The sequence below is a fragment of the Schistocerca cancellata genome, chromosome 1, assembly GCF_023864275.1.
Source record: "Schistocerca cancellata isolate TAMUIC-IGC-003103 chromosome 1, iqSchCanc2.1, whole genome shotgun sequence".
Classification (NCBI taxonomy): Eukaryota; Metazoa; Arthropoda; class Insecta; order Orthoptera; family Acrididae; genus Schistocerca; species Schistocerca cancellata.
This window is the reverse complement of record NC_064626.1, coordinates 990,736,281-990,752,125: the sequence shown is the minus strand read 5'-3', so window position 1 is coordinate 990,752,125 and position 15,845 is coordinate 990,736,281. Positions and strand designations below refer to the sequence as shown.

The window sequence follows — 15,845 nt, the reverse complement described above, 5'->3', positions numbered from 1 at the left end:
GCGCTCGCAGTTTGGCACAGAGGTTAGCATCGCTGTGTGGTGAGTTACGGGTCGCTAGTTCAAACCGGACCACCGGCAATTATTTATTATTTCGTATTTATCGGTCCTGGAATGTTATGTTTGTATAGCCTGAAATATTTGATGTTTATAGAAATACCAGCATTCCGGAATATCCGATGGTTATATAAACAGCTGCACTCTCCGCGCAGGAGTTCTGTTCTGGCTTTACGTTGGTGTCAGTAATAAACGTGCTTTCAGTTTTAAGTGTTGTTTTTCATTGACGAGCCTTCCTTCGGAAATGGACTCGATTCCGGTTTCTATGTGACGATATTAGTTGTTGTGTTGAACCTACCAATATCGGACGTCAGTTTTGACCCGTGGCGTGAAAGTACACATGCGTAAACAGAGATAGACCAGAACATTGGCAATACATAAATTGCTCCTTTATTAAACTTCCTGGCAGATTAAAACTGTGTGCCCGACCGAGATTCGAACTCGGGACCTTTGCCATTCGCCGGCAAGTGCTCTACCAAGTGCTCTGCCCGCGAAAGGCAAAGGTCCCGAGTTCGAATCTCGGTCGGGCACACAGTTTTAATCTGCCAGGAAGTTTCATATCAGCGCACACTCCGCTGTAGAGTGAAAATCTCATTCTGCTCCTATATTCTTTTTTAGAATGTGGGTTGTGGTTAAACTGATCTGCAGAGCAGCTCGAGGTCTATCCCATGAATGAAAGGTAACGATGTACCGATACGAGGATAACTATTGTTGTTGTGGTCTTCAGTCCAAAGACTGGTTTCATGCACTCTCCATGCTATCCTATCCTGCGCGAGCCGCTTCTGCTCCGAATAACTACTGCAACGTACATCCATTTCAGCCTGTTTGCTATATTCGTCCCTTGGTCTCCCTCTACAATTTTTGACCCCCACTCCCACACTTACCTCCAATACTAAACTCATGACACCTTGATATCTCAGAATGTGTCCTGTCAACCAATGCCTTCCTTCAATCAAGTTGTTCCACAAATTTCTTGTCTTCTAAATTCTATTCAGTACACTTAAGTTTACATACGATGGTAACAAATGTCTTCTTCGGAAACGCTTTTCTTGCTACTGCCAGTCTACATTTTATATCCTCTCTACTTCCGCCATCATCTGTTACTTTGTTACCAAACTAGCAAAACCAATCTACTACTTTAAGTGTCTCGTATTCTAATATAGTTCCTCAGCATTAGCTGATTCAATTCAAGTACATTCTCTTATCTTTGTCCTGCTTTTGTCGATGTTCATCTTATATCCTCCTCTCAAGACACTGCTAAGTTACGACGCGTAATTTACGCATAACAGATTTCGATGAGTGGTTTATGTCCACCAGTTTGATCACGTCCTGAGTCAAAGGTTGTTGTTGTGGTCTTCAGTCCTGAGACTGGTTTAATGCAGCTCTCCATGCTACCCTATCCTGTGCAAGCTCCTTCATCTCCCAGTACCTACTGCAACCTACATCCTTCTGAATCTGCTTAGTGTATTCATCTCTTGGTCTCCCTCTACGATTTTTACCCTCCACGCTGCCCTCCAATACCAAATTGGTGATCCCTTGATGCCCCGAACCGATCCCTTCTTCTAGTCAAGTTGTGCCACAAACTCCTCTTCTCCCCAATTCTATTCAATACCTCCTCATTAGTTATGTGATCTACCCACCTAATCTTCAGCATTCTTCTGTAGCACCACATTTCGAAAGCTTCTATTCTCTTCTTGTCCAAACTAGTTATCGCCCATGTTTCACTTCCATACATGGCTACACTCCATACAAATACTTTCAGAAATGACTTCTTGACACTTAAATCTATACTCGATGTTAACAAATTTCTCTTCTTCAGAAACGCTTTCCTCGTCATTGCCAGTCTACATTTTAAATCCTCTCTACTTCGACCATCATCAGTTATTTTGCTCCCCAAATAGCAAAACTCCTTTACTACTTTAAGTGTCTCATTTCCTAATCTAATTCCCTCAGCGTCACCCAATTTAATTCGACTACATTCCATTATCCTCGTTTTGCTTTTGTTCAATTTCATCTTGTATCCTCCTTTCAAGACACTGTCCATTTCGTCCAACTGCTCTTCCAATTCCTTTGCTGTCTATGACAGAATTACAATGTCGTCGGCAAACGTCAAGGTTTTTATTTCTTCTCCCTGTATTTTAATTCCTACTCCAAATTTTTCTTTGGACTCCTTTACTGCTCGTTCAATGTTCAGAATGAATGACAATCAATATACAGATTCAATAACATCGGGGATAGGCTACAACCCTGTCTCACTCCCTTCCCAACCACTGCTTCCCTTTCATACCCCTCGACTCTTATAACTGCCATCTGGTTTCTGTACAAACCGTAAATAGCCTTTCGCTCCCTGTATTTTACCCCTGCCACCTTCAGAATTTGAAAGAGAGTATTCCAGTCAACATTGTCAAAAGCTTTCTCTAAGTCTACAAATGCTAGAAACGTAGGTTTGCCTTTCCTTAATCTAGCTTCTAAGATAAGTCGTAGGGTCAGTATTGCCTCACGTGTTCCAACATTTCTACGGAATGCAAACTGATCTTCCCCGAGGTCGGCTTCTACCAGTTTTTCCATTCGTCTGTAAAGAATTCGCGTTAGTATTCTGCATCCGTGACTTATTACACAGATCGTTCGGTAATTTTCACAACGAGTGGTATTAACAGATCCAGTAATTCATAATAGCTCGTATCCTCTAAAAATACGTTATAGTCGAAATGTGCCCAAACCGCGGAGAAATTACTCGCAGCTAAGCATATAATTCGGCTGAACTAGTAAGGGAGCAGGCCAATGGGAGGCAGAACACGGCGCGGCATTAAGCTGTCGCGCGGACCGGCGGCAGGCCGGCGCACCCGCATCCCGCGGTCGGGCACCCCCACCTGCCTCCGAACAGTCGGCCGGCCGCTACATCCGTCATTCTCTCGCTCGCCCTGGCGCCGCCTGACGCTGACAAAGTACACACGCTCAGCGCCGGCTCGTTCTCCGCAGGACCTGACCGCAAACGACGACCGCGGCCGTCCAGCGACCGGACAGACAAAAGGAAACCAATACAACTAGTGCCGTTGAACGCTGCACGAAACGTACTAGTTACTTCTTCTTCCTATTTTGGCCAGAATGAAAAATCTCAGTTTTGATCTCGCGAAAGGAAAAATCCACCCGAAACGAACGGCCTGGCGCAACAACTGTTTGTAGCAAGAATATCCAAAGCCCGATAAGTTATAATTTACGTGCACCGCAGTTTTTGTAAAGAATTCCTACCAAAGCCATCATCAAGGACACTACCGCCATTTTCTTGTACCATACTTGTCAATATAAAGCGAGGGCTTCTTTAATAAATTCACTGGGTCATTAACTGAAGCAAAATCGTGGTGGCTCTGCTTGAGCTTGCCATAGTAAAGGGATATCTGTTTTACTCAACAGAGAGCAGACAGAGGCAACAGAAAACTCAGTTCACTCTTGCCAAAACTAAGGTCGTAACACCTATTATCCCACGAGGGTCAAAAAATGGTTCAAATGGCTCTGAGCACTATGGGACTTAACTTCTGAGGTCATCAGTCCCCTAGACTTACAACTACTTAAACCTAACTAACCTAAGGACATCACACACATCCATGCCCGAGGTAGGATTCGAACCTGCGACCGTAGCGGTCACGCGGTTCCAGACTGAAGCGCCTAGAACCGCACGGCCACACCGGCCGGCTACGAGGGTCACTCCAAAAGAAATGCCCACTATTTTTTTAATCCATCTTTTATTCTACATGTTTGAAAGTTTTACAGTGTGTAGATGCATCCTTTAGGAACAATATTTTCATTTCTCCACATATTTCCATCCCTCTCAAATGCCTTACGCCATCACGGAACCAGCGCCTGTATATCCTCACGGTAAAATTCTGGACCAACCTGTTGGAGCCACTGTTTGGCAGCGTGCACAAGGGAGTCATCATCTTCAAACCTTGTTCCACCAAGAGATGATAGTCACATGGAGCCAGGTCATGACTGTAAGGCGGGTGTTTCAGTGTTGTCCATTCGAGTTTTGTGATCGCTTCGATGGTTTTTTGACTGACATGTGGCCGTGCACTGTCGTGTAACAGCAAAACATCCTGCTTTTGTCGATGTGGTCGAACATGACTCAGTCGAGCTTGAAGTTTCTTCACTGTCGTCACATATGCATCAGAATTTATGGTGGTTCCATTTGGCACGATGTCCACAAGCAAGAGTCATTCAGAATCGAAAAACACCGTAGCCATAACTTTTCCAGCAGAAGGTGTGGTTTTGAATTTTTTTTTTTTTTCTTGGGTGAATTTGCATGATGCCATTCCATTGATTGCCTCTTCGTCACTGATGAAAAATGATGGAGCCATGTTTCATCACCTGTCACAATTATTCCAAGAAATTCATCTCCACCATTCTCGTACTGTTCCAAAAGTTCGCTGCATACCGTTTTTCTTGTTTCTTTGTGAGCCACAGTCAACATCCTGGGAACCCACCTGGCACAAACCTTTTTTAAGGCCAACACTTTCAGTATTCTGCAAACACTTCCTTCCCCTATCCCAACGTAGCGTGACAATTCGTTCACTGTGATGCGTCTGCCAGCAGTCACCAATTCGTTAACTCTCTGCACAGAGTGTGTGTGCAGTACGAGGCCTGCCGCTGAGAGGACAATCCTCAATATTGTCGTACCCGCTTTCATCACGTAACCTGCTTGCCCACCGACTAACTGTACTGCGATCGACAGCAGCATCTCCATACACCTTTATCAACCTCTTGTGGATGTTTCCCACTCTCGTTTTCACAGCACAGGAATTTTATGACAGCACGTTGCTTCTGACGAACGTCAAGTATAGCACTGATCTTGAAGACATGCTGTGACGGCGCTACTCACGGGAACAGATTGAACTAAGTTTGAAAGCAAGCGGGAAGGATGTATCTACCAACTGTAAAACTTTCACACATGCAGAATGAAAACTGTATTTTTACAACAATGTGCATTTCTTTTGGAGTGACTCTCGTATATGTTACGTTTGCTGTAACGACTGTCACATGACTAGTTCGCTATCATCGTCATGGCACACACTACCACAACAATAATATGTACACACGACAGCACAAAAAATGGCCATGGCTGAAATTTGAAACACCCACCATGTTCCGAAGAAGCTAATCAGATTACGTGGTATACAGATCTGCTCATAAATGTAAAAACACTTGCAATGTGAATGTAGTAGAAGGAATAACACTTCTATGACACTTGGTGAAACGACGCGCCCTGTAGAAACACCCAACAAAACTGTTCCGCATCACTCGTAGCATTGCAGGCCTAGTAAAGATTCTTCTTTCGTGATATGTTATCAAGAACTGTAATAAGTATCTAAATGTCGGCAGCTGTACCGCAATTCATTCGTAGCTCAGTGGCTGCCGATACGGTAGCTCAGCACGCTCGGTCGGTGGCTGCCGCCCTCTATAACATGGGTTCCCAACAAAATTTTCTCGAGGACCCGCTCATCGAGCATGATTGGTACCTTGTCGTATCACAGTATCAAGTACCTAAAAAAGCCAAATTAAGAGTCTTTTTATACTTTTTCTATTTTTGGTACTTAGAAAAAACATTAACATATTCATTATTGAAAAAATATTGAGCTTAAAACTTTTTCAATTTAGCCATCATTGTTATTGTTAAATTTTTGATTATTGCTCAAAATCTTACAAACACTACTGTTTTAATACAGAATACTGAATACGTAAACAACACGGTCTGTGAAAGCACTGGCAATAAATTAACAACGACCGATTGCCGTATGAAATGCGAGTTTCTGTGTAAAGTGACCGTCAGTTGTCAGCTGCAAAGAGGCAGCGAGAGCAGTCTAACGGCATACAGCAGAACTATTTGCCTCTATGTAATTCTAGTTTTGCGCTAGAGGGTGCTAGGGAGTCAGTTGGCTCTAGGAAGACGCTAGACGCGGAAGTTAGCGTTTGTTAAAGCTCTGCTCATGCAGGAAGCGGCCAAAACAAAAAAATCTTTTATCATACGAAATACATTTAATAAATTTTTTATTCTAATAGCATCTTGCAGACCCCTCTGGCATAGCTCGCGGACCCCTGGGTGTCCGCGGACCACCTGTTGGGAACCATTGCTCTATAATATTGAGTACAGCTTTCAACGACAGACTGTGAAAGAAGTCTTCCGGCGCTCACGCAGAACCGCTCTCCCCGTAGTCCCATAAAAGAAGACGACGAACAAACAGATCGGAAAAAAATGGCATAGTAGTAAGCGATCTAGCAGGCAACTGCCTGGCGTCAACGTTTGGTTCCTATCTGGATTTGTGCTTTTTTGTGTTACTCCCCTCTGTAAGAATCACGAAATTAATAGAACGAACAGTCAATGTTCTTATTAAGAGTTTTGTCGCCCTCCAAAAGGGCATGGCATGTGGCTTATTTACCACTTAATATCCCGTCTAATGATCTTCAACGACTGTCTGCAATCTGCGAGAAAGGGATTCGTGTGGTGTGTAATAAGTCATTTTCTGCCACCTCCTGCTAGGCAGCTAGGGAGACATTCCAAAGGTCATCACGAGTTCTTGACGCTGGGTCAGGTCAGTTTTCACTCATGGTCCGTTTCGTCTACGCCCAAACGTTTTGAACAGGATTTAGATTTCGTTTAGGACGTGGCCAATCGTGCAGAGAAATCTCATTCTGTTCTCCAAACCACTCTTGCACTATAGCTGGCATGTGTACAGGAGACTGGTCCTGCTACAAACATATTACTCCCTCATGATATAGTCATCGCACAGATGGGACCATAACATTACTCATAACATGGGTATACTGGGCAACATCAAGTCGACCATCTACCCTGTGAATCCTTCCAAAACCACGGGGAGAGTGAGTGTGTGTGTGTGTGTGTGTGTGTGTGTGTGTGTGTGTGTGTGTGTGTGTGTGTGTGAATTCCTAAGGGACCAAACTGCTGAGGTCATCGGTACCTAGACTTACACACTACTTAAACTAACTTATGCTAAGAAGAACACACACACCCATGCCCGAGGGAGGACTCTAACCTCCAGCGGGAGGGGCCGCGCAATCCGTCACGTTTCTCCTCAAACGCCGACGTGGGAAACGCAGTGGTACGTTCCAGCTGCAACGCGTTCAAAAAATAATTTTGCCTTTACGTGTTGAAAGACCATTATCCTGGGTAAGTGCTGTTACATGCCAAAGTCTAGTATCCACAGCCTACGGAATTCTCCAATATCTTGACAACGTTTTATCTATCTTTTGCGCACTGTGCTGACGAACGCCATACCTTGACCCGGTCTCCAACGTTGACAAACTCCCTGCCTCCACAACAGCTGTGATACTATCATGAAAAGCCTGTTGATGAGGAGGCAGGCCGCATGTACCATGTGCTTCGCCTGAGAGCAAGATATCTGACTTTGCTCGTGTACCGTCATTTGCTACTGTGGAACGAATGGTGAACTTAAAGACCTCACTCGGTGCGACAGATTAGCAATCTATTGCCGTATAATATTAAGTGAAGCTGTGTGGTTAATTCTCACGTATTATGTCAAACAGAGGTAGTAATTTACGTTTTTCAGTCTAGAGATGTCGTTCTTCATCAGAAGTGACTGTCATTAGTCATACTGCCACAATTCTGTCGCATCTTCTGTGGGAAATTAGTTGGATATCATCGAATTGTGTTTCATACAACACAGTACATCGAAATACTGTATGTTTCATACAACACCGTGGAGTACTTTACACACAACAAATTGTTGACCCAGAAGAAGTGTTTCTTATGGTAGGGAAAAAAGCACTTTCATTTGAACACGAGACACTTTACATAAAAAGCCTACTGTTGCTTATTCAGCTACAGTGACCATTTATGAACTTTTATCTATTCAGTTAACATGCATATTCTGCTTACAGAAAAGATTTTGTTCCTTCTTGGAACAGATCTGAAATTGATCTGGAATACTGACATCAGTTTTTTGTAATTTTTGAAGTAATATTTCCTCGTCTCTCGTTCCCCAGGTAAACAGAAAGATATGGCTTACTGCGTTTCATTCACGTCAGTGCTATGCCAGATTTAAAACCCTGGTCACTTTTTAATACCGTCAATTGTACGCCCAGAGCAAGAATTTTTGGAAAATTTTTGGGATAACTAATAATTAATTTAAGTGAATTAGAGTCACTAGGGTAGATCTGCAGACGGAATTGCGTAACTCGTAAAATCTGTTTAGTCGTTCGAATCATGGAATATACGGAAACGCTACTTGCACATTCTATGCCACAGAGCGCACAACAAAGGTAAATGTATTTCGTCTTTGCCAAACTTATATTACCAAGACATTTTGATTGTTTAATGGAACGCACGAAGTTTACCTTCCAGTGTAGGCAAGGATTAGGCCGAATACCGTCGAGTGCCAAGATAAACTACTGGCCATTAAAAATGCTACACCACGAAGATGACGTGCTACAGACGCGAAATTTAACCGACAGGTAGAAGATGCTGTGCTATGCAAATGATTAGCTTTTCAGAGCATTCACACAAGGTTGGTGCCGGTGGCGACACCTACAACGTGCTGACATGAGGAAAGTTTCCAACCGATTTCTCATACACAAACAGCAGATGACCGGCGTTGCCTGGTGAAACGTTGTTGTGATGCCGCGTGTAAGGAGGAGAAATGCGTACCATCACGTTTCCGACTTTGATCAAGGTCGGATTGTAGCCTATCGCGATTGCGGTTTATCGTATCGCAACATTGCTGCTCGCGATCCAATGACTGTTAGCTGAATATGGAATCGGTGGGTTCAGGAGGGTAATACGGAACGCCGTTTTGGATCCCAACGGCCTCGTATCATTAGCAGGCATCGTATCCGCATGGCTGTAACGGATCGTGCAGCCACGTCTCGATCCCTGAGTCAACAGATGGGGACGTTTGCAAGACAACAACCATCTGCACGAACAGTTCGACGACGTTTGCAGCACCATGGACTATCAGCTCGGAAACCATGGCTGCGGTTAGCCTTGAAGCTGCATCACAGACAGGAGCGCCTGCAATGGTGTACTCAACGACGAACCTGGGTGCACGAATGGCAAAACGTCATTTTTTTCGGATGAATCCAGATTCTGTTTACAGCATCATGATGGTCGCATCCGTGTTTGGCGACACCGCGGTGAACGCACGTTGGAAGCGTGTATTCGTCATCGCCATACTGGCGTATCACCCGACGTGATGGTATGGGGTGCCATTGGTTACACGTCTCGGTCACCTCTTGTTCGCATTGACGGCACTCTGAACAGTGGACGTTACATTTCAGACGTGTCATTCGATCCCTGCGAAACCCTACATTTCAGCAGGATAATGCACGACCGCATGTTGCAGGTCCTGTACGGGCATTTCTGGATACAGAAACTTGCTCGATTGCTGCCCTGGCCAGCACATACTCCAGATCTCTCACCAATTGAAAACGTCTGGTCAATGGTGGACGAGCAACTGGCTCGTCTCAATACACCAGTCACTACTCTTGATGAACTGTGGTATCGTGTTGAAGTTGCATGGGCAGCTGTACCTGTACACTACATCCAAGCTGTGTTAGACTCAATACCCAGGCGTATCATGGCCGTTATTACGGCCAGAGGTGGTTGTTATGGGTACTGATTTCTCAGGATCTATGCACCCAAATTGAGTGAAAATGTAATCACGTGTCAGTTCCAGTATAATATATTTGTCCAATGAATACCCATTTATCATCTGCATTTCTTCTTGGTGTAGCAATTTTAATGGCCAGTAGTGTAGTATTTGACGCAAACACTCCTGCCGCCACAAAAACAGCTGTCTGTTCGCTTCAGTACGATGATATACTCATATTTAAAATCGCTATTTTAAGTCCATTACGTTAGCCCAAAAAATATCTTGAATCGTACATGGAGAGAAAATGAATTCCGACTTGACCAATTAGGCTCCTTCCAGAGTATGCCGATGCAATAGTTTCATGCTTTGCAATCATATACAACCGCTCGCTCGACGAAAGAACGATACTTTCTAAATCCATAATGACTGTGTCAAAGAGCGTTCTCTTCAGGTAATTCGTAACGTTAGAACACAATATATGTTCCAAAATCCTGCTGCGTATCGACGTTATTGATATGGACCTGTAATTTAGTGAATTACTCGACTATTCTTGAATTTTGGTGTGACCTGTGCAACTATCCACTCTGTATCCAAATGTAGGACACAGCCCAGCCCATTTGATATGAACGGCACTGAATTCTTGATTGTGATGCGAAAAGCTTTAAAACTTGCACCAACAAACACACCGTGGAAATTCACGGAATGAAATAATATTATGCTATATTTGGCAATAATTTTGGAACTGTTTTCCATCGTACTTTATGCTACTGAGCGATGAAGTACAGTAATGACTTTTCTGGAAAGACTGCGTTGTGGAAAGAAGCAAAGTTTGCGCATTTAGTTGGGAATGTGTTTCGAGAACGGTGTACCTGGTGGCGCCCCAGCGCGCGGCGCGGTCTCCAGTTCGGCGGGGTTTAGGAGTGACGCAACACTTGCCACCCCGCCGGAGCCCACACGTGGCGACAGCCTGGCGCTGAGCCCCCACAAAAGACTGCTCGCCCAAGTCGTCCGTAATTTTCATAAAACGGCAGTAAAATGTGGGACGGGGCCGACGACCGCGGGGGGTCTCACGAGGGTTAAACAAACACGCGGGGGCGGGCAGCGGGCGCCTCGTAGCGCAGCGTCATCGCGGACACCTCTCTCTGGCCGCCAGCCTGGGGCGGCGACAACTCGGCGCGCTCCACGAGCTGCCGGCGAGGCGCTCTGGCCCGAGTGTCTTTCATCTTTCCCATTACAGTCTTTCCTGACGATTAGTCTTTCAACACCGGTCGTTTCGTCCAGAAGGCCGTGGCATGTTGAATATTTAGCGCGTACTATCCGAAAGTTCCCGATACATGAATTTTGCGCGCAAATACATGCCAGTACACCGAAATTCCACTAGGTGTCTCTCCATAAATTCTTCTTCTTCAATCATTGTGATAAGTGGCTGCGAGATGAGTGATTTGGTTAGTTTGTCGGTGAGCATAGCTGCATCGTTAAGCTTCCGCGAGTTCACGATGGCTAACATGAAAGAGCTGCGTGTCTGTATAAAGTTTTACTTTGAGGTGACCGAAGTCATGGGATACCTCCCAATATCGTATCGGACTGCCTTTTGCGCGCGACTGCTACGGTCGCAGGTTCGAATCCTGCCTCGGGCATGGATGTGTGTGATGTCCTTAGGTCCCATAGTGCTGAGAGCCATTTGCACCATTATTTTTTTTTGCGCGGCGTGGTGTAGCAGCTCGACGTGCCATGGACTCAACAAGTCGTTGGAAGTCACCTGCAGAAATATTGAACCACATTGCTTCCACAGCCGTCCATAACTGCGAAAGTATTGCTGGTGTAGGGATTTTGTGCGCCAACTGACCTCTCGATTACGTCTCGTTAATGTTCGACGGGATTCATATCGGGCGATCTGGGTGGCCAAATCATTCGCTCGAATTGTTCAGAATGTTCTTCAAACCAATCGCGAACAACTGTGGCCCAGTGACAAGGCACATTGTCATCCACGAAAATTCCATCGTTGTTTGGTAACATGATGTCCGTGAATGGCAGCAAATGGTCTTCAAGTAGCCGAACATACCAATTTCCAGTCAATGATCGGTTCCGTTGGACTAGAGAACCTCGTCCACTTCATGTAAAAACAGCCTACACCATTATGGAGGCACGACCAGCTTGCACAGTGCCTTGTTGACAACTTGGGTCCATGGCTTCATGGCGTCTGCGCCACAATCGAACCGGAACCCTACCGTCAGCTCTTACCAACTGAAATTAGGACTCATCTGACAAGTCCACAGTTTTCCAGTCGTTTAGGGTCCAACTGATACGGTCACGAGCCCAGGAGAGGTGCTAAAAGCGATGTCGTGCTATTAGCAAAGGCACTCGCGTCAGTCCTCCCCTGCCATGCCCCACTACAAATGTAGCCGCACTGTCCTAACGGATACGTCCGTCGTATGTCCCACATTGATTTCTGCTGTTATTTCACGCAGTGTTGCTTGTCTGTCAGCGCTGACAACACTACGCAAACACCACAGTTCACTGAGTGAAGGCCGTCGGCCACTGCGTTGTCTGTGGTGAGAGGTACTGGCTGAAATTTGGTATTCTAGGCACACTCTTGACACTGTGGATCTCGGAATATTGACTTCCTCACCGACTTCCGAAATGGAATGTCTCGTGCATCTAGCTCCAGCTACCTTTCCGCGTTCTAAGTCTGTTAATTTCTGTCGTGCGGCCATAATCACGTCGGAAACCTTTTCACATGAATCACCTGAGTACAAATGACAGCTTCGCCAATGCAGTGCAATTTCATACCTCGTGTACCTGTTATAACCGTCATCCCCAAATGTGCATATCGCTAGCCCATGACTTGTCACCCTAGTTTATTTTACCTTGGCAAAAATCATTGCTGAAAACGCCAAACGCCGAAGGAGGCTTTTACACACTACTCTTTAGGTCAGACACAGTCTAACGGCTGGTAAAGGCGTTTTAAAAACAGGCGAATATCGACTGGGAAAGGTGAGGGATTCGATTGTGCACGATAGCAGGCGGACCTCCAAGACCTCTGAAGCATTCTGGGAACAATGTGAACATGCACTGATCAGCCAAAACATTATGACAACCTAGCTAATAGCCGGTATGTCCACCTTTGGCACGGAAGCGATGAGGCCTTTGTAGGTCGGTGGAGGAAGTTGGCAACCCATCTACTCACTCAAGTCACCTAATTTCCGTAAATTCCGGGGAAGGGAGGCGATGAGCTCTGACGCCCCGTTCAATCACATATCAGATATGTTCGATTGAATTCAGATCTGGCGAGTTGGGGGCGCAGCACATCAACTGCAAATCGCCACTGTGTTCCTCGAACCACTCCATCACACCGACACGGTACATGGCACATTATCTTGTTGAAAAATGCAGTGCCGCCGGGAAACATGGTCGGCATGAAGGGGTGTACGTGGTCTGTAACCAGTGTAGGATACTCCTTGGCCGTCATGGCGCCTTGCACGAGGTCCACTGGACCCATGGATGTCCACGTGAATGCTCCCCAGAGCACAAAGGAGCCGCCGCCAACTAGTCTCCGACTCGTAGTGCAGGTGCCGATAGTCACGTGCCCATTTCAGTCGTACTCGCCGATTTCACGGTGTAAATATTGGCACATGCAGGGATCGTTGGCTACGGAAGCCCATATTTAGGAGTGTTCTGTGCACAGTGTGTTCAGGCACACTTATACTTGCCCAGCGTTAAAGTCTGATGTTAGTTCCACTACAGTTCGCCCCCTGTCCTATTTTACCAGTCTGCATGACAGCTGTAATGTGGGGTGGGCGCCCAACCCCATGACGTCTGGACGTGGTTTCACTTCGATTTCGCAACGTGTTGAAAGTCATACAGTTTCAGTATTTGGATCTTCTTGATACCACGGTGTACTTGACATACAGCAGATGGGAGTCATCTGAACTACAGGCACAATAAAAGGAAAGTAGTGGGTATTTTGTGCATTTGTGTGTAAACTGTGGGCTGCACCTGGCATCGAACCAAGATATTGTCCTGTCGCGATCATTACCACCAAGATATTGTCCTGTTGTGATCATTACCAACAGAGCTGCACGAGCACGCCTTATGGAAGAACTCAAAACCTCTCATTTCCCAGATCCTCTCCTTGGTTAACACATTCCTCAGCAGATCTCCAATAATGATCTGAAACTAACTGGGAATTTGGGAACAGCCTCTGGCTCAGTGTAACTGTAACTAGTGCAACTTACCTGTCCTCACCTGAAGACCACTTTTGTTTAATCCTTATTGAGATTAACATGAAGTAAATTGTACGTATTTAGATATTTTTTTTTGTTATGGCACAGTTAAAATTGTGAAAAACACGTCGCCCAAAGCAGCATTGCCTGCAACAATAACGAAAATCCTTTCTTTTCATTGTTTCATCATCCATCAATGCAAAGCGTAACAAACAAAACAATCGAATCAAAATATACTTTGGTTGCGTTTGCGCGCATGGCATAATGAGAGTGGCTTCACCTTGCAGCTGAAAACAAGACATAATCCAGTACTTGAAAACACGAAACAAGCATCTCCGTACCAGGGAAAGATAGATCTTAACGGAACTCAAGCCAGTCCATTCTGAATCACCACGTTACTTCCTCTCGTATTTTGCCCTTGTTCACTTTATTCGCCAGTCACAAAAATGCACTCCCATGGTAATGGCGCCCAGGGTATGTGCCGAGGCTGCCATACCGTGGTCTAGTTACGCCACAGCTCTGGGTTGTCTCTGAGATAAACCTAATCTGTTGATAGTTCGGTTAAGGTAAGATCTCCCCTCTATCAACATCCCACAACGTCAAAGGACAACCTCAGCACAGTTTGGAGGGAAACGTAAGCGTTTGGCTGCAGGCTGAACCTCTGATCCAGTCTGCCAGCAAAATTTACCGAGAACAAGAAAATAAGATGACATGAAAAGACGCTGTGAAGGCTAAACTGGAGTAGTAGTGCGCTTACCTCTTTCAGAGGAACTTTGAAGGCTATGAATCTTGTACCAGATATCTGCTGCCCAACAGGAGAGTACGCCAGCCACCTGTCAACGAAGAGAACACCGTTAGTTTTGGCAACTATGGTATGGAAATGAAACAACACTGGTTTGACAGCATAGAATGTAATAACTGCATCTGGCAGCACTGCTGCCATCACAGGGCCACGGTAAGCTGTAATCCTCGATAAGCATTGACAAACCAGCGAGTTCCTAGTGCAGATGCCTAGCTAAATGAACACAGAGCCTTGCACAGATAGCAGATGTTTAGACCCGCCAATGATATTGTGGAGCTGAATGTAGGCCTTCTCTTATCGCTTCCTTAGTTGAACAGCATGGCAACTGGAATTAGAAACAAAACTGTTATGATTTTATTATAAATTGATCAATGGAATGAATCAAATAATAATTAATTAATAAACTTTGACAATGTCAGAAGCTGAAGAAAATAATTAAAATTTGTACCATGGCTGGGGCTTGAACCTGCGTCTCCTGTTTACTAGGCAGATGGGCTGACCATTACACTACTAGAGCAATATGGTTAATACAGCTGCACACTACCCTAGTCCAATATCCTCCCTAACACAAACTTCAGTTCACTCCTTCAGGCCATTTTCCCCATCTTAATTCGTCACTATTTCCGAGGCTTTCCAGTATTGGAATAGCGCCCTGTTTTGTACGTAATGGGGAAATCCTACCCGCATCTCAGGCATAAGTGAGCTATTGATCTGATGGAATTAAATTTTGCTTGAAACATACAAGTCTGAACTTTATCTTTGATAATTATAGAAGTCGAAGAAATGAATTAAAATTAATTTCTTTTGCTTCTATCATTATCGAAGATATAAAGTTGAGACTCTTATATCTCAAGAAAAATTTAATTTCATCAGGTTAATAAATAAACCTCGGTACAGCACTGTTCACGTAAAATATAAGGAAAGAAGGTAACTCATACACTAAAATCACTTTTAACAGCTATCCCCTTCAAGGAAAGCACAATATGGTAGCGATTGCACTACACTTTTGTAGAAAGAACCACCTATCAACATAAAAACTATGATTGCCATTTTGGAGAAACAAAACGATACTGAATTTTAATATCCGTATACAGATAACACTGGAGCATTGAAATAGCGGTTATTCGTAAGTTCATATAAATGCTCCGA

General features: G+C 44.8%; 1 protein-coding gene across 1 annotated transcript in view; it reads right to left on the bottom strand.

Annotated features, from left to right (window-relative positions):
- The window catches only part of LOC126088737 (uncharacterized), a 471,473-nt gene that overhangs the window by 414,313 nt on the left and 41,315 nt on the right, over positions 1-15,845 (bottom strand). Inside the window, exon 2 of the mRNA XM_049906860.1 lies at positions 14,652-14,727. Coding sequence (XP_049762817.1) covers positions 14,652-14,727 — 76 coding nt within the window. The remainder of the gene's footprint in view (positions 1-14,651; positions 14,728-15,845) is intronic.